This window comes from Sebastes umbrosus, chromosome 22, assembly GCF_015220745.1.
Source record: "Sebastes umbrosus isolate fSebUmb1 chromosome 22, fSebUmb1.pri, whole genome shotgun sequence".
Classification (NCBI taxonomy): Eukaryota; Metazoa; Chordata; class Actinopteri; order Perciformes; family Sebastidae; genus Sebastes; species Sebastes umbrosus.
In genome coordinates, this window is record NC_051290.1 from 10,737,872 (window position 1) to 10,764,561 (window position 26,690).

The following is a 26,690-nucleotide window of genomic DNA, read 5'->3' on the forward strand; positions in this document are numbered from 1 at the left end:
AGCCAAACTGTTGCACAATGAAACTGTTCAAATGGTGGATCCAAAAGTTTCAAAGAGTGGGGGGAGAAAGAAAAAAAGAAACTTGATTCAATTTGAAAGTTTTGATTTTTTATTAAAATTTTGAGATAAAAAAATAAAAAAGTAATTACAGCACATTGTGTAAATAAGCAGGCTTAATTGTATGTAGACTGCACAGATACACAGACACACTTAACATTTCATGCACATAGAATAAGTTGATCCCCCCGCCACGCCCCCCCATCACCTTCATAATACCAACATTGATGAAACCCTACAGGCCTATAGGTCAATTACACTTTTTTTTTGTCTAATAAGTCTTGTATCACATTCTAAGAAGTTCTATTTGGTCATGTATTATGTAACAATGATACTCTTATCAACATGGGAGTGGGCAAACATGCTTGTTTTATGCAAATGTATATATTTGTTATTGGAAATCAATTAACAACACAAAACAATGAGAAATATTGTCCAGTTACCCTCACAGGTATAACCCCTACAACCTCTGGAAGAAAGAATAACTACACATTTATAACTTTACACATTGCATACATTATAGACGTTTATAACAGTTGTTGGCATAATATTGGTCCACATTTTAACCTCAAGTCTAAATCAGTACACAAGGTATATTGTAACAACATTTCTTTGTGCTACGATACTGGTTAGCTCACCTCTCACTAATTAAATGGACCAAAACATGAACTGACACAGCTTCTCTTTCATCCTGTTGAAGTGGCAATGATATAAGAGTGATAATGCACTCTCAGGTGTCCTGATATAGTAAATAATGCACTCTATGGAGGAAATATCACCACTGCTTTGATTTACTTGCTTTGTTAAGGTAGCTGGTGAAGCCAATCTCATTAGATGAAAGTGAGCTACAGCATTACTACACTTTGGTAGAAAGTAGCGAGTAATATAATAAACAAAGTCATTATTATTTGTATTTTATTACACTGACGCCTTTGGCTTGGGTGTAGCTACGCTGCCCCAATTCTACTGGGGAATGTAGTTAAACTAGTAGCGTCCTTACATGTGCTGTTGTTACTTGTAGCATTGTTTTCCCCCAAAGGCTTGTTGTTTTCATATATCAGCACATTATGCTGCATCATTTATAGTTCCACCCAGACCTTTCCAAAAAATAACAATCAAATCTATAAATTCTCCACAACTCACTATTGATTATCTCTGTCAAATCCATTAAGCCTCAAAGGGCAGGATTCACCTCAAATTCCCCCTCCGCATTCTTCGAAACACATTGGGCCTCATGCAAGAGCATTTTCGTATTCTTGTCTTAACTTTTTCATACTTTATTTCATAATGTGGGCTCGTACGAGTGTGCCACGTCAGATTCAGGAAACGCTCCTAACGTCAGATAGCTGTGTAAATGACATGATGAATGTCACCTGTGCGTAAATGACCACGCATTCATGAGAATTGTAAATTAGCATAATTAACGCCCCAATGATATCATATAAGTCAGCCATGATGTTGACCTTATTATAAACAGAGTAATAATTTAAGTTGTTTTGCAGTTTGAGATTTTCATATTGATATTGTAGTGTTATACAATAGTATCAATGGCCAATTTAAATTAATTATATCATTAGGCTAAATGAATACATTTAGAATTGCATTATAATTCGAATTGCAAAGTCAAACAGGATAATGTCAGCATAATTATGAAGTGTAATTTATATGGGATTTTGAAAGACAAAATTGCTTCAAAGTAATGAAACATACAATCCAATAGTGAAAAACTTCGGTTTGGATAACAGCAGACTAACTACACTCGACTGTTAGGACTGGTCTGGACCACTTGTAAATTGTGTTCGTGCTTAAGAGAAAATTCAAAATATGAGAAAATTGGTGAATGCGGCAATTTCTCATAAATCAATTAAGAACGAATCTGTTTGTACAAGTGGTCCTTGCATAAAGCCCATTGTTTTGTCTGCTAAACCCACACACTTTTTATGACATATCCTTGTCCTGCTCACAATGTTTCACAGCAGAAATAATCAAAGGATCAGAGTTTGTCTCATCTTGTTTTACATGTGGACTGAAATATGGGAAGAGCTTGCCACTGAACGAACACTCAGTAAATGAGTAGATGTGAGATTGAGCCGTCACATCATAGAAGGACACGAGACCTTCATCGTAGTCCACGAACACCCCAACCTTCTGAGGTTTCTCTTTCAGAGGAAGAGCAACTAGTGGTGCTGTCAGGGCTGCATACTTTTCACCTTCATAATGCACAGTCACCCAGTAACCGTTATCTGGGTTCAGAGAGAGTTTCCCCTTGCGGTTTGCGTCGCAGCTCGCCACACCCAGATCCCACCCCGACTTGTTGCTGACCTCCACCTCCCAGTAAGACTTCCCAGAGGTCAACCTGTTGATGCCCAGGATGCTGCCGAACATGTCAAACCTCTCCGGAGCATCATCTACTTCCTGGTCCTCCCCTTCATCTTTCACTTCCTTCCCATCATCAGAAATAACAAGGCATCTGTGCGCGGTGGTTTGATCCAGCTTTACATCCACTGTTAATTACAAGTTGGAAATAATTAAAAGATCCGAACACAGAAGTCTATTTTTTTTAAAAGGGAGAAACAGATTAAATGTCGTACCTGTGAACTTTGGAACTCTCTGAAGTTCTGTGAAGTGAAGAAATAGTTTTAGATCAAGTATGTCAACATTTCAGCTTTTAACATTTACCACCATGATTCAACTCTTACCAATGGAGGTCAGCTTCTCCAGTTTCTGATGAATTTGTTCCAACATGGTTGTTGTGGTTTTTCTCATAGTGCCGAAAGATAGTGATGTGTCGAGCTCTACCTCTGTTGAGTCTTTGAGGTTGTCCATGTCTCGAAGAGATGGGTAACTCTGAGACGGAGAAAACGAGAAAGACAGAGGAGATTAACCAACAGACTGCAATCATACAAAAACAGTGTTTTGGGTTAAAATAACTACAAACACAAAGACAACTACACATTGTTGATTTCACATGGGATGCAAGAGTTCTCTCCATCTGTTAAACGCTATACCTTATCAGCCAAAAATGGTCAATTCCTCTCACCTGGAGGAACAGGATGTGATCCTCAAGCGCAGATATATCGTCCAGCTCAGAGATGGTTTTCTCAAGCCTGTCGATTTCAGCTTCCAACTCCTCTTTGATGTATTTTGCCTCTTTCTCCAAAACCTCCCTCCTGTCTTTTAGTGGCTTTAGAGCTGTCGCTTGGGCTTCCTCCGCAATGGCAATCACCGCTGTGAACACCGCCTCAATATCCCACCACTCATTATCCAGTTGGTCCTGAAAATGGGATAGAGTTAGGGTAGGCATTGTCCTACTTGAAGCCTGACAAGATGGATTTTAGTTATTCTCACGTGATCTCGTGACATTGCGAGAATTCAGCTGCCATGCAACACCAGTCACAATTTGACTAAATCTGAAGAGCTGTAACTAAGGGTCAACATTTCCATTACTGCTACACCACTGGTCTGAGACTTTGAGGGATAGTCCATTTTATTACCAACTGGCCCAAGAAGCAGCATCATCATTTCTATGGGACATACCGTACTATCCAGTTGTTTGATCTGGAAACTTGCTCGGCCGGTTTTGACTTTGACAGACTGTTCTGATTGTCTAGTTAATCCAGGTCAACCCAGGATACTTTACCTTGCAGCTCTTTAGAGATGTATTAATCTCATCCACCCGTGTTTTTCTCTTCTTAATTTTCTCTTGAAACTCTGTCTTTGTGCTTTCAAGCTTGGCCTGTAGCAAACAAAAAAGCAAGTCAATATCCCAACTTCGTGTTTGCATACTCAAATCAAAAACGTATAGGACCTTCCATATGTTAATTCACCTTCTTCTTGTTCCATTCGTCTTCAGTAGAAACGACCTCCTCCTGACCTTCTTCCATACAGAGTACACAAATGCAACTCTCCCTCTTCCTGTTGTACAGCTCCAATGGGCGTCCATGCTCCAGACAGGCCCTCTCATCCAGGTTCTCCACAGGTTCCACCAACTTGTGGCCCTTAAACCTTGTAGTTGAAGAATGATTCTCCAGGTGGGTCGAACAATACGAGGTAAGACACACAAGGCAGGACTTGTTAGCCTTCAGCTTTCGCTCTGTGCAAATGTCACAGGCCACTTCGCCGGGCGCCCCAGTGTACTTATCATCGTCTTCCTTTGGGGTCTTTTTCAGCTGTTCGACAATGCTTCTAAGGACGATGTTCACCTCTGGGGCTTTCTTTACATGCTGCTTGCATAGGGGGCACACTAGGTCATTGATGGCAAAGTTGCGGTCCAGACATTTCTTACAAAAGGAGTGGCCACAAGCTGTAGTGACAGGATCCACAAATGAATCCATGCAGATGGAGCATGTTAGATGCTTCTCCAGTGAGAGGGTCTCGCTGGGTGATGCTTGAGCTGAGGCCATATCTGCTAAAAGAGAGCATCATGAGATTACACTTAGAAAAGACAAATGCTTTGTCCTCAAATATTCGTCAAAATGTTCAATGAATAACTGATAAAGCAAAGAGACAATGTAAGTTTTGTCAAACACTGGACATTGTTGATACAGGTGGCAATTACAGAGTAATGGAGTGTAACAATAGCACAACACTGTAAACAAGTTCCTTGTATAGTTACAGAAAGGAACGTATATTGCTACAAATGAAAGTCAACGTCAGCAGCAGCAAAGCTACGCTTCCGCCATTTTGGACTGAAAACGACTAGCAGACGGCAGTAAAGCATCCGCCTACAAAGTGCCTTACAAAAGTAAAACTAAATTATTTCAATTCTGATTTATGATTTGACTGCCATTAAATAGATGTTATCAGTCGCTATAAGCACCATAATGTAGGTCAGTAGGAGCATACAACGCCTACTACATTGTAAACGTGAGTTAGTGAGTTACGCAACAAAACTACAACGTCTTTAGGTTTAGGCAACAAAACTACAACTTCTTTAGGTTTAGGCAAACAAAAACACAACTTCTTTAGGTTTAGGCAACAAAACTATTCTTCTTCAGGTTTAGGCAAAATTGGCACTTTTTCGGGAAAAACATCGTGTTTTGGGTTAAAATAACTATGAACACAAAGACAACTACACATTGTTGGTTTCACAAGAGAAGTCCAGTATCCTGGGTGAAAACCTTGTGTTTTGTGTCGCATTCATTGCCCACGACCTCCATCCATTTTGGAGATTTACACTATCTATGCCTGACGTCCACTTCTGCTCCTCTCATTACTACGGTCGCTAGAGGTCGCTGTTGTATTTTTTTTTACCTTCTTTTCGTGATCTACCATGTGATACAGATGATAAAACCTACTAGTGGGTGTAGTAGGCCCCTACTGACCCACATATATATGATAATGCTCATTTAATAGCCTGACAACAGTCTAATTGGCTGGCAGTTTAACCCCTGGTGCATATTCAGAGAGATTACAGTGGTATCTCTGTTGTATCTAGTTCCTTGTCTATGAAAAGAGACTGCAGCCGGGTCACAGCTCACAGGTTTGCTTGCAGGTAATACAAATTATAGATTTATTTCTCATTACTTATTTAGGTTTTTACTGGACAGAATTCAAAAGTCAAGATGACAAAGCATATTTCTTTCTGAACAACAAGGATACATCAATAAAACCCCTCTCTGATCATGTTGTAGCTCTAAGACACCCACTGGATAACTCAGCCTTGTGTGTGTGGGTGTGTTTGTGTTAAATCACAATAGCAGAAAATTACGAAAGCAACCATTAGTGAGGTAATAACCCTGTCTAAAACACCACAGATGATATTACTGAAGTTTAATTTAGCATATTTTTTAAAACTAAGGGCTTTACATTGTACATAGAATTATACTAGTAGTCAGGTGAGGTAAAAAAAAAGAAAAGGTTAAACAGAACATTCATGTAATAATCTAACTTTGTTGTTATTCCCTTTTAAAGAAACATATTTAAACAAAATGTATTATGATGGGGTGTAATATTACCTTTCAGCTATTGAAATGCTCCGTAGATCACAGGCGTCTGTCTCTTTCTCTTTCCACTTCCACCTAGTGTGAGCGTGTGTGTGTGTGTGTGTGTGTAGCCTTCCTCTGGGCCGTCCTCCCTTTGTTAAGTTTCATTTCAGTGCAAAAGCTCTGCCAGTTGCTTTCCTTTTCCTCAAAGAGGCATGTCGGCATGTAAATGAGAAAACAGATCATCTGTTTGTCGGCTGCAGGGCGTGTTACATGTTGAGCAAGTTCACACAGAGCAAATATTGACTTGCCAAAAGGTTTTGCTGGGACTCTACTGATGTTTTGTGTTTATAAAACTCTGTCTACTGCTCAATGTTGGACCGCTAGACTGAAAGTGATTAGATATTCCATGAGGTTCAGTTTTTGAGGCAAAAGAATAACTCCAATAAAAGCATAAAAACTGTGTTTTATTTGTTTGTCCAAAGAAAAGAGAATACAAAAACCTTAAAACATTTAAACACTGAAATACTTGTAAGCTCACATTATTCTAAAAATAAATCACATCAGCCACTCAGGCATAAGTTACATCCATACAATATATTCTTAATGAGCTATTCACCATAACCTGGATCAAGTTGATTTTTATTTTTGTATAACTTGATTCAAGCAATTATTGTAGTTTTTGAGGATTCATTAAATCTGTATAAATCATCATTATTTTATTTGCATAGAATAATTGCTTAAAATTAAAAAAAAATATGCTAAACAGCTCAACAAGGAATGCGTTCAAATTAGTCTGTTAAAGCAAAAGTTGGACTTTTGATATTGGGAAACACACTTATTTGCTCTCTGGCAGAGAGTTAGATGAGAAGAACACACTGTCATACCTCACTGGGAGTGGTATTGATCTTCTCATTTAACCCTCCACCAGAAAATGAATATGTTCCAAAATGGAAAATTATACCTTTGTAGCAAACAAACCGTCCAACCACATATTCTGCTGAAGAAACTTCTCTTCACTTCGCTCTTGAAGGCGAATTGTCAGCATGTTTGTCCAATACTTAACATTAAGCAGTGTGTAGAAACTAGATAGAGTGCATTAAAGGATCAGTAGTTGTGCGTTTTTTTAATGTCACAAATATTGCTTATTAAAACAAAATATGTGGTTTCATTGAATGATTTGTGACCTGTTGACTTTCGACCATGATGCAGACCTGCAGGAAGTGGAGGTCGTCTTCGATCCGTGAGAGCTGCTCCAGTTCGATGTTTCTGCTCTGCAGCTCCGAGATTTCTCCCTCCAGTTGTCTGATGAGCTCTTTATTTTGCGCCCGTGCCTCTTTTGGATTTCCTCCACTGCGGTCTACAGAGAGCTTCATTTTCTCAACTTTACTTAGTCTCTCTTGAATGGTGTGCTGAAGTTTCATCATTCTCCATTTTATCTTACCCTGTGGATAAAACATGACATCATCAGAACTGCTGTGGCATGTGACAAGCTGCGGACACAGTGTAATCTAAAGTGAAACCAATGCTCAATGTTATTGTTGCATTGTTTTCTCAGCATGTTTCAATCCTGACCCACCCCCATCACTGAACTCCATTTGGTCTTCTATTCCTTTGACAGCTGATGCAAAACATACCTGCTTTTATGTCTGAGATTTCGAGATACTTGGATGTTTTTCCTCAAATGTGTATTTCCTCTTTAAAGATACTATGTGTTTGTTTTGTAATCGGGATGATTATCAAATGAACTGCGGTATTTTTGTATAAATAAGTGATGAAATGAGAACATGATTGAAATAATTATCACATGCCTGTGGTGTTTTCCCTTTTGTTTCTCACAATTAAGACCAGATGTTCTCTAAAAATTGTAACTTACTGTCATAGAAATTATGTTTATGCTTCCCGCTCCACATTCCTTTTTTTCTCTCTGTAACTTCACTGAAGTGGTCAAACATAATATACCATTACGAGAAATCGCTGAAAACTTTTGTTTTTGCTGTCAAGTTTTTGAGTACCCTCATAAACATGAAACAGTGAACACATATGCAAGCAGATTTCACATCAGCTTTGTAAAAAAAGCAGTGTACAGGCTTCACGTATTCTGTATTGATTTGATTTGTTTCCTGAAAGGCAACTTGTGCCGGAGTGATTTAAAGAGAAAAAAATACAACGTAAAAGTCTACGCAAAAGGCCTAAAATGCGTTATCATCGCACACGGAATGTACTTAAAATGACGCGCTATTTATACACCTTCCCATGAGATCGGGTTGCTAACAAACACAGTTACGGGATAATGTTAAATAATAATACATAAATAAATTTGTAGGAGGAACATTGTGTTATCTCTTCTCTCAAATGTCTCTGCAACTTTAAATGAGTTGTAACGTCCAAAAATCAATTGAAGGCAATATGCGAATGTATGTTACACAAAAATAGCTGAACTCTCTAATGTTTGTGTGGTGCTTTTATTACCTTCTTCTTTGTAGCTTCGTTGTTGATAGAAATAATGTGATGGCCCCTGTGTTCTGTCTGGGCACACAAGGCACAGATGCACGTTCGATCACTCCTACAGAACCTGTTTAACTGCTTCCCATGCAGTGTACACATAGAGTCCTCCAGGTTCTTCACCACACCGATCAGAAGATGGCGCCCAAGATCTTCCGTCAGGTAATGTGGCTCTAGATGAGTGGCACAGTATGAGGCCAGGCACACCAGGCAGGACTTGACTGCTCTGTGCATCGCTGGGCAGAAATCACAGGGAACCTCTCCGGCTTTTAAAGGCACAGCTGCCTCCTCGGTGGGGGCGCCAGCATGTAGCGTTTGGTCTGTTTTGAGCTGTGGCCTGGTGGGGAAAAAGGCCTTGCAGAGTGGGCACTGACAGGCCCCATGGATCCTCCAGTATTCGCCTATGCAGCCCAGGCAGAAGCAGTGTCCACAGGGGAGGGAAGCAGGGCTGGTGATCTCATCCAGACAGATGCAGCACTTAGGAGGCTCCGACATTTGATCTTTGCATGTGTGCATCACACCTGTGGTCTGATTTGGTGTAGTATCAGCAAGCACAGATGACGGTGCATTCCATTGGTTGTTGATTCCAGTATATCTGCGCAGAAAACAAAGACTTGAATTAGCACACATATGAATTACAGTTCTTCTTTATCAATTTGACTTTGATGGTAGGTGCAGTCATGTTGCTCCCGTGGTGTACCCTTGTTGTCACCGGTTCGCAAAACTGTGTTCTTCAAGCTATATTCCTTTTAAGGCTATGAATGAGAACAAACACATACAACTTATGCAGCAGGCGGCAGACCTAACAGGCAAGAGGCCGTGTGTCGCCAACTGCGGTAAATACCCATATTCCAAATACGCTGAATAATATCAGCATATCTTAATGGAATGTCTTAAAGGTCCCATATCGTGCTCATTTTCAGGTTCATACTTGTATTTTATGTTTTCACTAGAACATGTTTACATGCTGTAATGTTAAAAAAAAACTTTATTTTCCTCATACTGTCTGCCTGAATATGCCTGTATTTACCCTCTGTCTGAAACGCTCCGTTTTAGTGCATTTCAACGGAATTGCAACGGAATTACGTGTGTATCCATGTTTACTTCCTGTCAGCTGATGTCATTCACATACACTGCAACAGGAAATAAACTAGGACACATTTAGAATGTTTACATCCAAAACCGTGTGATGATCTATATATTGTGTATTTGTGACATCACAAATGGACAGAAATCCTAACGGCTTGTTTCAAACGCACAATTTCTGAATACGGGCTGTGTGTATTTCTCCGTGTATTGAGTGTTTTGATAGTTTAACAGTATTTCTATATCACTTAAACCTGCTTTATAATATTAAATACCTGAAAATCTCACTTTTTACAATATGGGACCTTTAATTGGAAAATGCTACATTTGGAATAAGGCCTAATTTGGAATATCCAAACGGAAAATGCTGTTTACATGACTGTTACGTGCCTGCAGAGCCTTTCTCCTGTTCTGTTCTTTCTCCTGTTCTGCCCCTCCCCCTTGTCTTGCAGGTGCTGCCAGGTCTAAGTTATAATGGAGGTGATTGGAGTCCACCTGTGGAGAGTTGCTCAGCTGCTGATTGGCTCACTCTCCTGCTATCTAGCCAATCTCTCTCTCTCTCTCTCTCTCTCTCTCTCTCTCTCTCTCTCTCTGACTCATTCTTCTGAAGCATTTTGACCTGTGTGGCACTCTGATTTAGTTGGGAGATTAAAAGTTAAGGTTTGTAATGAGGAGGTAGAGGACATACGTAAGTTGGGGGTACCCTGTACACCATTTCACGTAGTTTTGTTAATTTCTATAAACACTAGGTTTACTGGTTGGTGCCACCCATTAAAGGTTTAAGACAGACGATGCTGATTAGCTGACCTTGACGCACACGCAAGCAGGCCTTAACCGGAGGGAGGACGGGTACACAGAAATAGATATACAAAGAAATCAATGACTATAGAAAATGTATGATATTCTATATTAATTAATTTCCTGTGTTTCATTTTGGGCCCTGATACACAGCATAAGTATTGCTTGTCTATTGTTGGTGGGAAAATATTCCTTCAACAAGTACAAACCTGTGTGAAATACACATGAAATACACGTCAAATGAATAAGCTTCCGGCTATGAGTATTAATCATAGACTGGCATACATTCAGAAGAGTGGTGAGGACACTACGTCAGAGCCATGTAGTAATTTCAAAATATTGCACATCCCCTTGGCCAATCGCAATTGAGATTCTGGTAAAAGATTAATTCAGGATGGCCCGTTGACAGCTACATTGGTCAGAAGTACATACAGTAAAAGTATTTACAGTAAACATATATTTCTGGTTGTGGATTTATGTTTTGACATGTCAGTCTAAAGCATATATAAACAGTCTATGGTCTAAAGTGTCTAAAAGTGAAACTGACTCACATGAAATATAATGTAATAACATTCTAGTCTATTGATCAGCACACAGCTTGTCACTTCCATTTAACAAAAATCTAAAATTGACTTATAAATACTGGAACATTAAAATCAAAATCTAAAAACTCACATACCTCTCTTGTGCAGCTCCCAGCTTGTCTTTCCCGAGGATCCTACCATGTTGTGTTGCTCTTATGGGTTGGTTCCTCCTCTGTACTATATACTGTAGGTTCAGACACACCTATCACTGCTGGGAAAGAAGGCCGCCCTGGTGGACTCTGTCATTTCCTGGATGCTTATGAACTCAAGTACACCTGATAAAGCAGGTGAAGTTACCTCATAACATTTTAGATGCAGCTCCAAAAATGGGCAACAAAACCTCACTAAATATGTTTTATTTTAGTAATAATGCAAATACACATGTTAATACCTTATTCCACCTTTATTCTAATATAGAATTCAATACATGTTCATAGAATGATATTAAAATGAATTTTGTTGTGTCATGACAGCATTGTAAAATCAGTTATAAAATACTGTAGTTGATTATACCTTTACCTGATAAGGAGTCTTTTGCATTATTTTAATGACATCATCATCCTATATATTTAACTACCGACCCAATAAACTACTAAACAACCATCATAGCAAAATGTTAACTTATTTCATCTCATATTAGTTATGTAATTAATGCCATCTGAAGAAAAAACATATGATTATCATTTTAGGAAAGGTACAGTTGATTTGCATATTTTGTAAAACAAAAATAGCACACAAGGATATCTGTCTGTCTACCTCAAAATGACTGAGTGCCCCTACCCCCCTCTGATAGTGTGTGATACTTTGAATTTGGACCCACGGCAAACATGAACTCAATAAATACTTCTATCCATATCAGTAAGTGAACGCATCACAATTCATACCTCCGCTGACTGTGTTTAATATTTTAAATAAATACATTTTAAAAAATGAATTAACTGACTCTAACTAGCTTTATCATTATCATGATATCAATATGCATTTAATGTACCTCTAATTTAACATTTTTTAAATGTAGGCAGTTGTACAGACTGTGGAACTTCAATATCATGAATAAGAGAGACACTGGAATAAGCTCACTCTTGTAAACGCTGTTAAACTCTGTGTACTGTACTTTGAGAACAAAAACTGAAACCTACATTGTCAGTTTAAATAATTTACAATTAAAACAAAGGAAAGGGAGCTCCCCGAACAAACAATGGCCGTTAGTGATTGGTCGTTAGGTAGTCACAGGGGGGAAAAGTTATGGTCTATCCAAAGTCACTAAAGGGTCTTAAAATTCGCCAAATCTTGCCAGAAAGTTGCTAAATTGTCAACACTGCATGCAAGAATGGAAAGGTTAGTAACTAAAGCCTTAGTTATACTTTCCGCAAGGATGTTCGTACGGACATGAGCTGACGTGGAATTGTAACGAGGAAACATTTGGATCTTTTAAATTCTTTTTAAACGAACATCTACGTCTCCGCACAGTAAGAAAAATCTGTGCATGGATAGGCAAAAAACCTGCCACACCAAACCCCCGCGAAGGACCGTGTCGTCACTTTGTCCGTGCGGACATGTGTGCAGCAAGCATAAATCACACTTAAGAGGGGCAAGGCTTAAGTGACCGGTCAGTTACTAATTTCTGTTTTTGATCAGATTACTCAACAATGAGTATTTTAGAAGATGTGCTGGGTTTCGAATGGTTTAATCTTGGACGACGTCATGGGAGTTGTGAGTTTTGACCTCACATTTATTATACTGGTTAATTATTCTTTAGCTTTTTGGCAGGAGCGAATATGAGAAAGAAGAAACACTTCATCTTACATTTAGGTAATAAGCAAAGACTTTGACTTCTTGGCCCAGCTGTACAGATAGAAGTACGGGAACAGCTTCTCCGTGAAAGACTCTCCCGTGAAAGAGTGAATGTGCACCTTCCTATCCACATCGTAGAAAGAGACTCTGCCTTCATTATAGTCCACATACACACCTACATTATTTGGCCTGGGATACAGGTGAAGGACCGTGTAAGGTGTAGAATGAATTCTATAATCAGAACGCCTCTTTCCTATGGCGAAGAAGCCATTTTCTTTTTTCACTGTGATGCTCCCTGTTCTGTCTACTGTTTCCTTGGCAACACCGACGTCCCAGTCGGTTCTCATGCCCACTTCGACTTCCCAGTAGTGTCGCCCAGAGGTGAAGCCCTTCGTCCCTAGAGCCATGGGACCGTCGAACCTCTCTAAGTTATCATCAGGCGATGAGAGATTTGCCATTTTGTTGTACTTCAAACGTGCCCCAAATTCATACACCACAAGGAACTGACCAGCCGTGTCGGGGTCGAAGGTGACCGACTCTGAGAAAATAAAGTTTAGTTAAAACTCTCATTTTTACTAATAATAAGTTAATTTAATCAACGAGAAAGAGCAAATTAAATGTATTTATGATCTCACCTTTATATTGTCTCATCCTGGTCAGTTCTGTCAGATGTGAAAACACACTTCAGTTATGTTAAACTCAATAAAACGGAGATCACTGATGAAGCAAAAAGATATTTACCCCTGTCTGTATTTTTGGTGTCTGAGGAACTTCTTAAATTAGAGGTTTAAGATAGACGATTCTGATTAGCTGACCTTGACACACACGCACACGCAAGCAGGCCTTAACCGAAGGGAGGACGGGTACACAGAAATAGATATACAAAGAAATCAATGACTATAGAAAATGTATGATATTCTATATTAATTAATTTCCTGTGTTTCATTTTGGGCCCTGATACACAGCATAAGTATTGCTTGTCCATTCTTGGTGGGAAAATGTTCCTTCAACAAGTACAAACCTATGTGAAATACACGTCAAATGAATAACCTTCCAGCTATGAGTATTAATCATAGACTGGCATCGATTCAGAAGAGTGGTGAGGATACTACGTCAGAGCCATGTAGCAATTTCAAAATATTGCACATCCCTCTGGCCAATCACAATTCAGGATGGCCAGTTGACAGCTACATTGGTCAGAAGTACATACAGTAAAAGTATTTACAGTAAACATATATTTCTGGTTGTGGATTTATGTTTTGACATGTCAGTCTAAAGCATAAAGTGTATATATAAACAGTCTATGAAGCAAAAAGATATTTACCCGTGTCTGTCAGAGTTTTCAGTTCTGATTGGAACGTGTGAACGAGATGAGTCATGGCTCTCCTCAGCGTCTGCACGCACATGTCTGAGTAAACCCTGATCTTTGACCAGTCCTTGGTGTCTGATATGGTGCGCAGGGCCTGCAAAGTCTGAAATGATTCACAAACACATGATCATGAGTGGCACGGGCCTATATTTAATCTTTTTTTTTTAAAGCCAACCATTAAAGCCAGACATTTTTTTGTAGTCCTGTCTCACACTGTCTCACTGACTATGTTTACAGACACACTGATATTCCACTTTTATTCTGAATATTGTCTTACAACTCTAATTTAAGACCCACCAAAACTACAATTCAACATGTTTATTGTCCAAATTGGAAATGGGGGAGGTAACCTGAACACCCGGAGTAAACCAATACTGACGCAGGGAAAAACAGACTATGTTTACTTGCACACTAATATTCAACTGTTATCACGAATATGACAATATTTCGAATTTGATACAGATCATGTAAATTGCATATTCCGTTTGCATATTCTGAGTTAGGTCTTATTCCGAATGGAACATTTTACGATTAAGACATGTGGGATATGCCGATATTATTCAGGTTTTTGAAGCATTCTTTGGACATATATACAGTGCATTCAGAATATTCATCTCAATATTGATCCTAATGGAGAAAAGGACAGCAGCAGCATGTGGAACCATAAACTGCCAAAGAGATTCATGCCCAAAAGAAAGCCCACATTTCTGGTCAGAAGGAGAAAAACACTTACTTTTAAGTAATCGCTGTCTTCTTAAATTAATAATTAGACTATTTCCCAAACATGTCAAACAATTCCTTGAATGAATATATCATATTTCTCGCTTTTTGGTCAACTTGCAAAGTGTGTTTCCAGCCACCTGATTTTAAATATATTTCAAAGAAGCTTTTACGCTCAGCTGAGCTGGAAAAAGAAAAAAAAAACGCATTATTTTGCATTGAGTTTTGCAGATTTTCTGGACATTCAGTTACAATTTGCACTACATTTGGATGGAAAGTTGACTACTGACAGCATTTTTGGCCATTGTGTAAATTTTAATTCAGTAGGCGAATGTCATTTCTCTTATTGTTTTATTTTCTGTCCTTATGACCCTTAAATTGTTTGGGTCTCCCATCATTTACTACGTCAAATGTGAAAATGCATAGGAGCGAGGAAATGATGCAGAAGGAGGGAAAGACGGGGACAAATAACGTGAGCGTTGACTGACCTGCAGAAGAAGAAGGTGGTCGTCAGTTTGTGAAAGCTCCTCCAGCTCAGAGTGCTTTCTCTCTAGTCGGGCGATCTCCTCCTGCAGCTCTTCGATCATCGCTTCGTCTTTCTCTTGGGATTTTCTGAGCTTCTTATCAATATTTGATTTGAGCTTAGTGTGTGCCACTCGTACATGATCCATCAGAGTATTGAAAAGTGTTTCACTGTCATCAATCTCTTGATTTGCTTTTTCCTATAAAAAGAATAAAATCATGTCATTAGAAGCGATTTATATTAAAGTGTAAAATACAACATTTTCCCAAGTACTCACTCTGCTCATTTCAGAAGAGTCTGTGAATTCCTTCATCTTTTCCATTCTGTCCTCAATCATCAACTTGATATTTGCTTTCTTGGACTCAATATTTTCCTAAAATATACAATTTCAAGACAAAAAAAAAGTGATTGAGCTAAGCAGTCCTTTTATGTAAGTTTCTGAGGCATTTAACAACTTACTTTCTGTTGAGCCCCTTCTTCTTCAATGGGCACCATCTCGTGGTACTTGTGGTCCGTCTCGCTGCACAGCAGACAGATGCACACCCGTTCATCCCTGCAGAAAAGCTCCAGGATCCTCTCGTGCTTCTCGCACATCCTCTCCTCCAGGTTCTCCAGCGGGTCGACAAGCTTGTGTCTCATCAGGGAGGGAACTCTCTGGTGCGGCTCAAGGTGGGTCTCGCAGTATGACGTCAGACACACTAGGCAGGATTTCAGGGCCTTGAACTTCATTTCTGCGCACACATCGCACCTCACCTGCCACGGTGCATCAGCGCTTTCTGGCGTCTCGACTTTCCTCTTCTTTATTTGGACTGAAATCTCCTCGATGACCATGTTCGTGGAGATCTCAGGCCTCACGTAGAATCTTTTGTGACACGTCGGGCAGCTGCACAAGTCACTCTTGTCCCAGTGCTCGCTGAGGCACATCTTGCAGAAGTTGTGACCACAAGGTGTGGTGACCGGGTCGCTGAAGACCTTCAGACAGATCGGACACTGGAAATGATCCTCCGGGACATTGAATGATGACATTATGGAATCTCTGTGTGAGAGAAATGTGATTAAAATGCTTTATATATCTGTTCTTTTAACACTCCCAACTCGTCAAATACCGTAGCTTGGTCACTGCCATTGGCGATTTAAGACTCTTTTTAGGGGTGCTCAAATCACTCAAATCAAATTTCATCTCAGCACCCCTTAAAAAATAATCGCACATTACTGTCTTTAATTGTCTGTCTTACATTACTGTCTTTAAGAGGCTTAACGCTAGAGTGAAGATATTGGTATCATATGAAACTAGAAAAACCTATTCGTCGGAATCCATTAGTATCAACCATGTCATGTTAGCTTGTTGGAAAGGAGGCTAAATAACACTCCAAAGTTAGGCCAAATATTGGCAAGAGAAAACTGGCATGCAAACTGGCATGACCTCAAGACATAAATACATTTCCACCATAACTTGATGCAGAAAAGGCAGAAATTAGTGCAGAAAAATTCACCAGAATGCAGGAAATGAAGTGCTTGACACACTCAAAATTTCTTGGAGGAGGACCACCAAACTCTCAGCTTGATAAAAGTGTTCAAAACTGACTCCAGAGGGCTACCTAGAGCGTCATAGTCAGAAGCGTACTTTGGCTAGTGACTAAGCATTGGTATTTGATGAGTTGGCAGTGAGAATGTGTTGGTTCTTTCCGGCTTTTTTTGCCTTGTACTGAATACAGACACAAAAATTTGAGGAAAAAAGAGCCCAAAAGTTAGATAAGTCTTTGGAGTCAAGTCTATTTTTAGGCTGTTGACAATGTGAATACTGACCCGCCCAATGAGTCATTTTCACGTGTGAATCAGCTTGCACATCCTGCATCACATACTTACAGTTCTGTATTTCAAAATCAAAAACAACAGCTAAATTACTTGAAATAAATTAGATATGACTCACCTGACTTCTCGCAGTTCTTCTGTATATTCCAGATCCATTAACCGTCTCTCACAAGCAAGACCGTACGCTGAAATTATGGCACCACAAACAGTTCAATACTCATCTCCTCGAGACGAGCCCTGAGAAACTGAGGCAGCTCCACTTACTGTACTGGGAGTGGTCAAGTGACATAACTTCACTGAAATGAAACTTAACAGTCCAAAAGTTCATAAAGCCAGAAATAATTTGGGATTATTTGAGAGAACATTTATTGTTATGAATCATGAACACACTTCTACTCAGCATACAACCTGCAGCATCAATCCCACTGAATTAAAAATCAACATGCAATCATGAAATCAGAGATCTAGAAACTATATTTTCTTTTGATGTTTTTGAAAATGTCATGCATTTAGAGGAATAGTTTGTTTCAGGAAATATGTGTGTTCGCATTCTTGCTCAGAGTTATATGAGCAGATCAAAACCATTGATGTCTGCATGGTAAATATGGTTAGCTTAGCATAAAGACTGGAAACAGGGGGAAACAGCTTAGCCCCGCCTCCTAAAAATTGTGTTCACATTCATTTTAATATGTTTCGAGGGAAACATATTTTGTTGCGGATTACATTTGTTTTGACATATCACAAATATATTTCTAATGATGTGCATGGTGGATGGGTCCAACAAACACAGGACTTTCACCCAGGAGACTGCTGTTCGTGTACTGTGTGAAACCAAAATTCCACGTCTTCTTATTTTAATCTACGTCCGTAACTTAAATAACGTTACAAATGTAGTCATTTTAAGCCAAACCAGGATGTTTTCTTTCCAAAACTAACCAAGTAGTTTTGTTGCCTAGACCTAACTAAGTAGTTTTGATGCGTGTTTTGTTTCGATTTGCAACGTTAACCAAATGTTTAAAACGGGAGAAAATATGTTTCCCTTGAAACATAATTGCAGTTCAGTTGTATGGGAACGTAATTTTGTAGGAAACCAGGGCATTTAGCAGAAATGGAATATAAAATTCATAACTATGTTTTTATTAGTGTATAATCACCTTAAACTAAGAATTGTTGTGTTTTCGTTAGCTTAGAATGAGCCCTTCATATCCTACATCTTCACGGAGTCCGTCATGTTGCTCCGCCAGATTTCTACAGTACGGACAAACCAAACACTGGCTCTGGCGGGAGCCTTGCGTGCTTTTACGCTACCTGAAGGCCACCGTAGTTCTCCAACACAGTTGCGAAACTGTGGTAATGTGAGCCGCAGAGTGTAAAACCGTGGTACCGCCAGCCGCCGTCTGACTTCCATTGCTCCTAAAGTAGTTATATTATGGTAACGCCGTTCGCCTCTGAGAGAGGCGAACGGCGTTACCACGGTTTTGCGCCCGGCGGCTCACGTTACCGCAGCCTTGTAAAGGGAGGCGTGAGCGGAGGGGTTCTCAGTTGGTTGCAATCTGCAACCACACCACTAGATGCTGTCAAATCCTACACACTGTCCCTTTAATCCATACAAAACACAAAGAAATATTCTTGAACATAACACCCTTCCCATTTATGCTAAGCTAAGCTAACCGTCTGCTAGTTCTACCTTTATATTCAGTGTACAGACATCGGCAAGAAAGTGAATATGCATATTTGCTGAAATGCCGAACTATCCCTTTAAGGCTTTGTGGAACTATATTTGTTGAGCTACACTATACATAATGAACATACATAAAACATAAAATACAAGATTTCATCAAAACAAGTTCAGGCTACAACAAAATAAGTCAGTTCTCACTGAGTGCTGTTTTTACTGTCAAATTTGTCCTTAACTTTGCTTGATCAGACTTTTCTCATTCACGGGACAGATCGCGATGGTATCGGAGGCTTTGTCGCAGCAGTACAGGTAGAAAAAGGGCATGATCTTCTCTTTGAACGTATCTTTGAATGTGTAAATATGGGTCCAGGCCCTCACATCATAAAAGGACAGTTGCCCCTCCTCGTAGTCCACGTACACACCCACTCGCTTGGGCTTGGAGTCGAGGGGGAGTGGCGTTGGCGGGGATGTTGACACCCGGTACCCGTGGCCTTTCTTCATGGCCAGAGCCCAGTAGCCCTGGGTTTGGCTTATAGAGATCCTGCCCTTTCTGTTGACAGAAGACCTTGCCACGCCCATGTACCAGTCGTCCTTGTCCCCCACCTGGACCTCCCAGTAATGTCTCCCCGAGGTGAAGCCCTCGCGGCCCAGGACGATGACCACCGTGTCGAAGCGATCAGGGTTGTCCGGGAGGTCCTGCCACGCACCCAGGTGTCTCACCTGACGTCTGTCCTGAGAGAGCTGCAACCACGGGTTGGCTGAGTCCGGGTCCAGAGTGACGTCCACTGCAGAAACACGAGACATAAAGAAGGATTTATTTTGTTTTAGAGTTTCAAGATATTGAAAAGATCAAATGCAAAAAAAAGAACTTTACCTGTATATTTCAGAATCTTCTTGATCTCTGTAAAAAAAAAGAAGATTTTTAGATCCAGGTTATTGTGGTGATGCTCTCAATTTAAAAATCAAACTGAAACACGTAGAAAGATATACATGTTAAAGGAAATCCTACCACTTTCAGCCAATTTGCCGATCATTTCGTTTAACGTCGCCTCCAGTTTGGACACGGATCTCCTGATCATACCTACACATATGTCAGTGGGAACACTGGTCTCAGACCAGTCTTTGACAGAAGGAGGGGTGATCAGGGCTGGGAAGCTCTACGGAGAGATGGAGCACAAGACAAGACATAAAAAAACAAGTTAGTAAACACAAAAGCATATCCACAATTTCAATGAAAAATAGCACATTCTGTAAAACTGTATTCATCTTTGTTTACGAAATTTCAAGTAATAATTATCAGGAAGCTTGTTTTTCTTTTGGATTTAGTCCTCTTCAAATGATATTCACCTACTTTATAAACAAACAAGATCGTAGAGATGATTTCCAAAATGATTGGCAGCCTCTTCTATTTTTAAATTATGTGCATTGCAGTTCAGAACAGGAAGATGGCACTGTTGCTCCAGCACAAAGCAGATGATGGAAGAAAAGCCAATGGAATAGTTGATTTTACCATAATTATACCTTTTAGTCAGACAGCGGAGGAAAAAAACAACAAAAAGCTCTCTTCTTTACAATGAAATGCAAGAATGGAAACTCTGGTCTTAGAGATGCACTTTCAAAAATGTTTCAGCATGAAATACAGATGCCAAACATCTCAATGGATTGGAATTTCAAATTAAGATCTACACCTTAAAAACAATTGTATTTATCCTTAAAATGATCCCCGACTTTGCTCTTTAAAGGGGACCTATTATACTTTTGTACTTTTTCCCTTTCCTTTAGTGTGTTATATAGTTTATTGTGCATGTAAAAGGGAGAAACACTGCTCCTGAACTGCCTGAAACGCCTCGCTTGAAGTCCCGCCTTTTCTCCCGTAACGTTGTGATGTCACCAAGTAACACATTTGCATAATACCTGCCTAGCGGCTAGTATGGCAGGCCCTCAAACAAAGCTAGATAGAGCAGAGCTGGAGCGGAGTCCGAAGAGTTTGGTTCGGTTGACCAATCACAACAGAGTGGGCCAGCTGACCAATCAGAGCAGACTGGAGGCAAGGCAGAAGCTCAAACAGAGCGTTTCAGACAGAGGTTGGAAAGAGGTGCTGCAACACAGCCGGTATGAGAAAAATAAAGTTTTTTTGAACATTAAAGCATGTAAATATGTTCTAGTAGAAACCCAAAATGCAAGTATGCACCCGAAAATAAGCACAATAGGTTCTCTTTAAAACGAAAATGCTCTCTCACCTTTAAGAAGTGAATGTGGTCGGTCCGAGCCACGTTTTCCAAGTCCGTGTTCCTCCTCTTCAGCTCAGCGATTTCTATTTCCAGTTCAGCGATGAGGCCTTCAGCCCAACTCTCCGTCTGCCTCTGCTTCTCCTCGATGGCCAAAACCAGCTCGGCCTGAGTCTTCTGGATGGAGCGCACCAGCTCGGAGGCAACCTGCATGCTTTCCTCCACCTCTCTCTGAGCGCTGCCCTTGAATATACAGACAATATGTTGAATAATAATCTTTGTGTAAATGCATTTACTGGTGGTATTAGACTTTTAATGTACCAGCAACTCTGTGATTTATATTACAGGATTACTCACTTTGTTTTGTTCCACAGAGTGTTTGATGTCCTGCACCTTTTTGACTCTGTCCTGGATCATCTGCTGGACGTCTATTTCTGTCCTCTTCAGCTGCGCCTGCACAACATGACATGACACAAACAAGGCTGATGACAGGCACACACATATCTCCATTTTCACTTTTACAGTTGTAATTGTTGTCCTGGTTTTGGTAGGCAAAAGCATATGTTGCTGATATGAATACACAACAACTGCCATGTGCGCCCCATCAGGAAATGATTTTCACGATGACAGGCGTAAGTCCTGTTATGTACAACCACTAGAAAGTGGTGAAGCTGCTCTATGGAAGCATAACTAATCAGGCTTAAACCTAAAACATGTTGGGAAGAGTGCAATTAGATTCAGTTTAAAGGTTCTTTCTTCTACTACAGAGAAAAAGTGTCAGGTAGTTGTTGTCATCTGGGTCGAATCTGTGTTTATGCCTTTAAAGGCAGGGTCGTGATCTTGAGAAATTTGCAAAAGTAAACCAGATTTTTAAAAATGATCCAAACATAAAACCCAGCCATGTGTTGCCAATTCCTTTCCAATGAAAGTAGCTAGCAGGACTAGCTCCAAAAGTCTTTAACTCGGGTTTATTACAGTCCTTAGACAGCCGCAGATGCCGGATTTCTTTTCTCTTTTTTTATTTTCAGAGCATTTGATTTGTTGATTGCTGTCGGAATATAATGAGAATTCCAACTAATATAACAAAAAATGTTGCTAATCTTAACCAACCCTACATTCAAGTTTTTTTTGCTCTATTGTTTTGTCTGAAAAGTGAAGCCAATGCGGAAGTGCCTTGAACATGCATTCTTTCTAATGGCCAGGTCGCTACCTCGCCGTTGTCCGGTCTGGGAGTTGTCCGTGTTTTCGTCTTAGAACTTTAACCCTTTCACAGTGTGTTTTAAGTTCATGGAAGTTAATTGTGGTCGCCTAAAAACTGAGGCTGTCAATCAATTAAAATATTGAATCACAATTAATTGCTTGATTGTCCATAGCTAATTGCGATTAATCGCATATCGGGAGATTTATCAATTATTTAATACTCTTATCAACATATGAGTGGACAAATATGCTCGCTTTATGCAAATGTATGTATGTATACATTATTGGAAATCAATTAACAACACATAACAATGACAGATATTGTCCAGAAACCCTCACAGGTACTGCATTTAGCATAAAAAATATGCTCAAAATATAACATGGCAAACTGCAGCCCAACAGGCAACAACAGCTGTCAGTGTGTCAGTGTGCTGACTTGAGTATGACTTGCCCAGAACTGCATGTGATTATCATAAAGTGGGCATGTCTGTAAAGGGGAGACTCGTGGGTACCCACAGAACCAAGTTTCATTCACATATCTTGAGGTCAGAGGTCAAGTGACCCCTTTGAACATTGTTTCCTCACCATAATTTAGTGTAACTTTGGAGCGTTATTTCGCCTCCTTTGAGACAATCTAGTATGACATGGTTGGTACCAATGGATTCTTTAGGTTTTCTAGTTTCATCTTTACTCTAGCTTTAAAACCGAGCCCGTTACAACCTCCGAAATATCGTTTGCGTTAACGTGTTAAAGAAATTAATGGCGTTAAAACAAATTTGCGTTGACGATTATTATCACGTCAACTTTGACAGCCCTAGTAAAAATGTCTTATTCAGCATTCAGTTGTGCTTAGCTCCACCCTCTCTTGTCACTTCTGGTTCCAAAAAAAAAAGATGGCGACAGCCAAATTGTCGAACTCAACGCTTCAAAACGGCAGTCCACAAACCAATGGGTGACGTCACGGTGACTACGTCCACTTCCACGCTCCATTGGGATTGAAACGTCTGCATGTATTTGTCTAACTAAAACTATATCTTTGATTTAGGATAACAACAAATCCGTCTCACCTTTTTCTCCATCCATTCTCTCTCCACGGGGACGGTGTAGTGCGACCTGTGGTCCGTCTCCGTGCACAGCACGCACACACACGTCTGATCCTTCTTACAGAACAGCTCCAGGAGCCGTTCGTGCTTCGGACACATCCTGTCCTCCATGTTGGCGACCGGCTCTATCAGCTTGTGCTTGGTGAACCTGGCGGAATGAGATCTCAGGTGCTCTTCGCAGTAGGAGGTGAGACACACGAGGCAGGATTTGACCGCTTTTGGCCTCCCGTCCCCGAGGCAAACATCGCAGAGGACCTCCTCCCAGGAAGTAGGTATGAGTGGAGGTGAGGTTTGAAGAGATGAAGAAGGGATTTGAGGTGAAGGTGGGGGTGATGTTTGGGGCGGCGGTGGCGGCCCCTGAGCGGTGGCTTGGGGTGACGGTGGAGGAGAGGTTTGGGGTGCTGCCACCGGGGGGATCAGCGGTGGTAACTCCTCTGGTAGCGCCTTTTTCTCTCTCTTCCTCCTCACCTCTTCTTGCTGCTCCTTCAGCTCCACCAGAAGCTGCTCCTTCTGATCTTTCTCCAACAGCCTCTCCTCATCCTCCTTTTTCCTTCTCTCCATCGTCCACTTCTTCTCTTTTTCGTCTTCCACCTTTTCTTCTGCACCTCTAACCCTGATCTCCTTGAACTGCTGTGCGATTTCCCTCAGGACCGTGTTGATGCTAATGTCAGGCTTTTTGTAGAAAGACTTCTTACACATAGGACATTGGTACAAAGGGCTGGTTTTCCAGTATCCCAGGATGCAGTTCTGGCAGAAGTTGTGTCCGCAGGGGATGGACACGGGGTTGGTGAAGACGTCGAGACAGATGGAGCAGTGCACCTGCTCTTCAGAAAGGTTCCCTGTGGTGGCCATTCCTGCACGGCGGAGAGGCAGGGTCATTTTTTCAGCGCAAGCAACCGGGCTCTGAGCGGGGCATCAAACCTGCTGTGATATTGAGGTCGCTGGGGTTAGATGGCGGGACTTCATTCGGGGTCATTTTCATGCAAATTTAATAAGCAGAGTATGACAGGACTCATTTATTGTTACAAATTCAAGCCAAATATGTCACAATGTAGTCTTTCTTTTTGTAATAAATGAGCCCTTGTGAGACTTAGGAGAGTGTTGTCAGACTGTGTTTATTTTTGTTTGTTTTATTCTTGTCTACTTCAAACTTTCCTGTTTGCCACTGCCTTTCCCGAGGTCATTTAAAGATGTTACAGTAAATCTACTGTGTTTTTACATTTATTTTTATTTTTTCATATAAATATTTTTTTGTTTTTTATGTCTATGCTTTTTTATGTCTATGCTTATGTAAAAAACTTTGACTTATTACATTTTCTTTCTACTGTCATCTTTTAATATTTTATTGAAAGGCACTTATAATTAAAATGTATTATTATTATTATTATTATTACTATTATTATTAATATTATTATTATTAATATTATTATTATGATCCCAGTGGCGGCCATATATATATATATATATATATATATATATAAAATATATACCTTAATCATTATAAAAATGTTTGCTTATGTCATGTGTTTGTATTAAAATGTAATGTCAGTTGATATCATTATTATTATTATTATTATTATTATTATTTCATAAATGTATATATATATATTATATGTGTTTTATTTATTAAACTCTCAATTATCAATCGGACTCAAAAATCAGGTATCGATCAGGTTCAAGTATAATAATAACAATAATAATAATAATAATAATAATAATAATAATAATAATATCAACTGACATTCAATTTTAATACAAACACATGACATAAAGAAACATTTTTTATAAAGATTAAGGTACTTGAATTTAGACCAAGATATATACTGGGGGCGATATTTAACAATTAAAAAATAAACTTGTCAGCGCCCTCTGGTGGACACACTGTGTAATGGCAGCACTGTTTTTATATCTCAAACATATTTTTGGCATTTACTGCCAATATTCGTACTCAGCGGCAGACAATATATTTGTGATAAGCTAATATCTGCTGATAATCTGGCTAAATACATCATGCTTGTTTAATTAGTTTACAAGCTGTAAGTGAGTTTGACTTAAAACATGAGCAGCTCTCTGCTTGAGGCCTACATGTAGGTATTAACAGCACAGGAGATTAACGGCTTTCCAAAAATATTGGTGCAGCCAGTGACCTATGCTGCAGTGCTGACCCTGCTCTAAACAATAATCTAGATCTATTTTGACATGGAAATACTTCATGACACCTCAAAAAATCCAAATGTGTAGCTACGATTGAAGTCTTTTCCTGAACTGCAGTGCAACTTAAAAAAAAAAGGTCAGGTCACAGCTCTTAAAACAGTAATATTAAAAAATACAAAACAACACTCCCCTAAGAGACCTACTGGTGCACAGAGAAGCAGATGTGACAGTTTTAAAGACATGAAAACGCAGGAGAGGACAGAAAAGCAGTGACATGGGGACACTCACCAGAGAGCAGCTGCATCAAGGCTCTGCTGTACACTGATACATGAGACAGGCTGTGACTACCGCCACCTCAAACCCCCCCACTAACACACACACACACACACCTAAGACCCAAAATATACCCCCTCCCTCCCTCTCTTTTTACCCCAGATACAAATTTATACCCCCTGGCCATGGCCCTCACTGGAGGAGTGGCTTTAACCCTTTGGACAATACCAGCAGTCCAACAACAAAAGAAGAAGTTCCAGTTCGATAAAGCTCATTATGTTTGACTTCTGTTAAGGTGAAGTGAATCTTTTATGGCCAGTAGGTGGCGCTATGACTCTGGCCCTGTTCAGACCTGGTATTAACATGCGTCCTGAGTGATCGGATCACAAAGTGGACAGTTCTAAAAACAGGTGAACGCACTCAAGGCCGCATTGAGATCTGATCACTCAGACCACATTCCTGGCAGTACAATAACCTTTTATTTTGATGTTAATAAAATGTACCCGAATTCACGAATCATTCCTGTAATATTACGTCACAACATCTGCTGTAGTAGCCACGTGTTTATTACGTGTTTATTTGCATATAAAGCGAGGGAAGTGAGATCCGATCACAAGTGGTCACTCGAGACGCAGGTGTGAACAGACGTATTTAAAGCTGTCAACTTGTGATCGGATCACTCAGGACGCATGTTAATGCCAGGTCTGAACAGGGGCCAAAAGGGTCAATATTGGCATTTAGATGTCTTCAGATCTGGACTCTTATCCAGCATGTGAAATATGGAGGACACTGGAGAATGTACGCTCAAGTTACAATAACTTCCTTCCTTTTTTTATGGCAAAAAGCATTTTTTTTCAACATTGTTTCATGAAAACTAAAGTT

General features: G+C 40.0%; 4 protein-coding genes across 7 annotated transcripts; all 4 read right to left on the reverse strand.

Moving 5' to 3' along the window:
- Positions 1 to 91: 91 nt before the first annotated feature.
- Positions 92 to 6,120, reverse strand: LOC119481355 (E3 ubiquitin-protein ligase TRIM21-like). 2 transcript variants are annotated; one of them, XM_037758192.1, is made up of 7 exons: positions 6,015 to 6,120; positions 3,885 to 4,462; positions 3,698 to 3,793; positions 3,098 to 3,331; positions 2,757 to 2,904; positions 2,649 to 2,675; positions 92 to 2,561 (listed from the first exon to the last, which is right to left on the reverse strand). In XM_037758192.1, exons 2-7 carry the CDS (start codon positions 4,458 to 4,460, stop codon positions 1,996 to 1,998), a joined length of 1,647 nt encoding a protein of 548 aa, XP_037614120.1. In that variant the 5' UTR covers positions 4,461 to 4,462; positions 6,015 to 6,120; the 3' UTR covers positions 92 to 1,995. The 2 variants fall into 2 exon arrangements, with proteins under 2 accessions (XP_037614120.1, XP_037614122.1); XM_037758194.1 differs by having other exon boundaries at positions 3,885 to 4,465; positions 6,015 to 6,085.
- A 307-nt stretch (positions 6,121 to 6,427) lies between these two features.
- Positions 6,428 to 11,111, reverse strand: LOC119481381 (E3 ubiquitin-protein ligase TRIM47-like). Of its 2 annotated transcripts, none has more exons than XM_037758242.1 (3): positions 11,050 to 11,111; positions 8,454 to 9,081; positions 6,428 to 7,426 (listed from the first exon to the last, which is right to left on the reverse strand). In XM_037758242.1, the coding sequence occupies exons 2-3, from the start codon at positions 9,000 to 9,002 to the stop codon at positions 7,130 to 7,132; spliced, it is 846 nt and encodes a 281-aa protein (XP_037614170.1). In that variant the 5' UTR covers positions 9,003 to 9,081; positions 11,050 to 11,111; the 3' UTR covers positions 6,428 to 7,129. The 2 variants fall into 2 exon arrangements, with proteins under 2 accessions (XP_037614170.1, XP_037614171.1); XM_037758243.1 differs by lacking the exon at positions 11,050 to 11,111 and adding an exon at positions 9,963 to 10,339.
- Positions 11,112 to 12,634: 1,523 nt separating this feature from the next.
- LOC119481356 (E3 ubiquitin-protein ligase TRIM39-like) lies at positions 12,635 to 17,442 on the reverse strand. The gene is made up of 7 exons (XM_037758195.1): positions 17,291 to 17,442; positions 15,820 to 16,396; positions 15,638 to 15,733; positions 15,326 to 15,559; positions 14,073 to 14,220; positions 13,384 to 13,410; positions 12,635 to 13,286 (listed from the first exon to the last, which is right to left on the reverse strand). The coding sequence occupies exons 1-7, from the start codon at positions 17,326 to 17,328 to the stop codon at positions 12,763 to 12,765; spliced, it is 1,644 nt and encodes a 547-aa protein (XP_037614123.1). The 5' UTR covers positions 17,329 to 17,442; the 3' UTR covers positions 12,635 to 12,762.
- A 1,173-nt stretch (positions 17,443 to 18,615) lies between these two features.
- si:dkey-46i9.6 (E3 ubiquitin-protein ligase TRIM58) lies at positions 18,616 to 25,917 on the reverse strand. 2 transcript variants are annotated; one of them, XM_037758187.1, is made up of 7 exons: positions 25,824 to 25,913; positions 23,346 to 24,235; positions 21,436 to 21,531; positions 21,091 to 21,321; positions 19,860 to 20,007; positions 19,725 to 19,751; positions 18,616 to 19,635 (listed from the first exon to the last, which is right to left on the reverse strand). In XM_037758187.1, exons 1-7 carry the CDS (start codon positions 25,837 to 25,839, stop codon positions 19,082 to 19,084), a joined length of 1,962 nt encoding a protein of 653 aa, XP_037614115.1. In that variant the 5' UTR covers positions 25,840 to 25,913; the 3' UTR covers positions 18,616 to 19,081. The 2 variants fall into 2 exon arrangements, with proteins under 2 accessions (XP_037614115.1, XP_037614114.1); XM_037758186.1 differs by having other exon boundaries at positions 18,617 to 19,635; positions 23,346 to 24,305; positions 25,824 to 25,917.
- Positions 25,918 to 26,690: the final 773 nt, after the last annotated feature.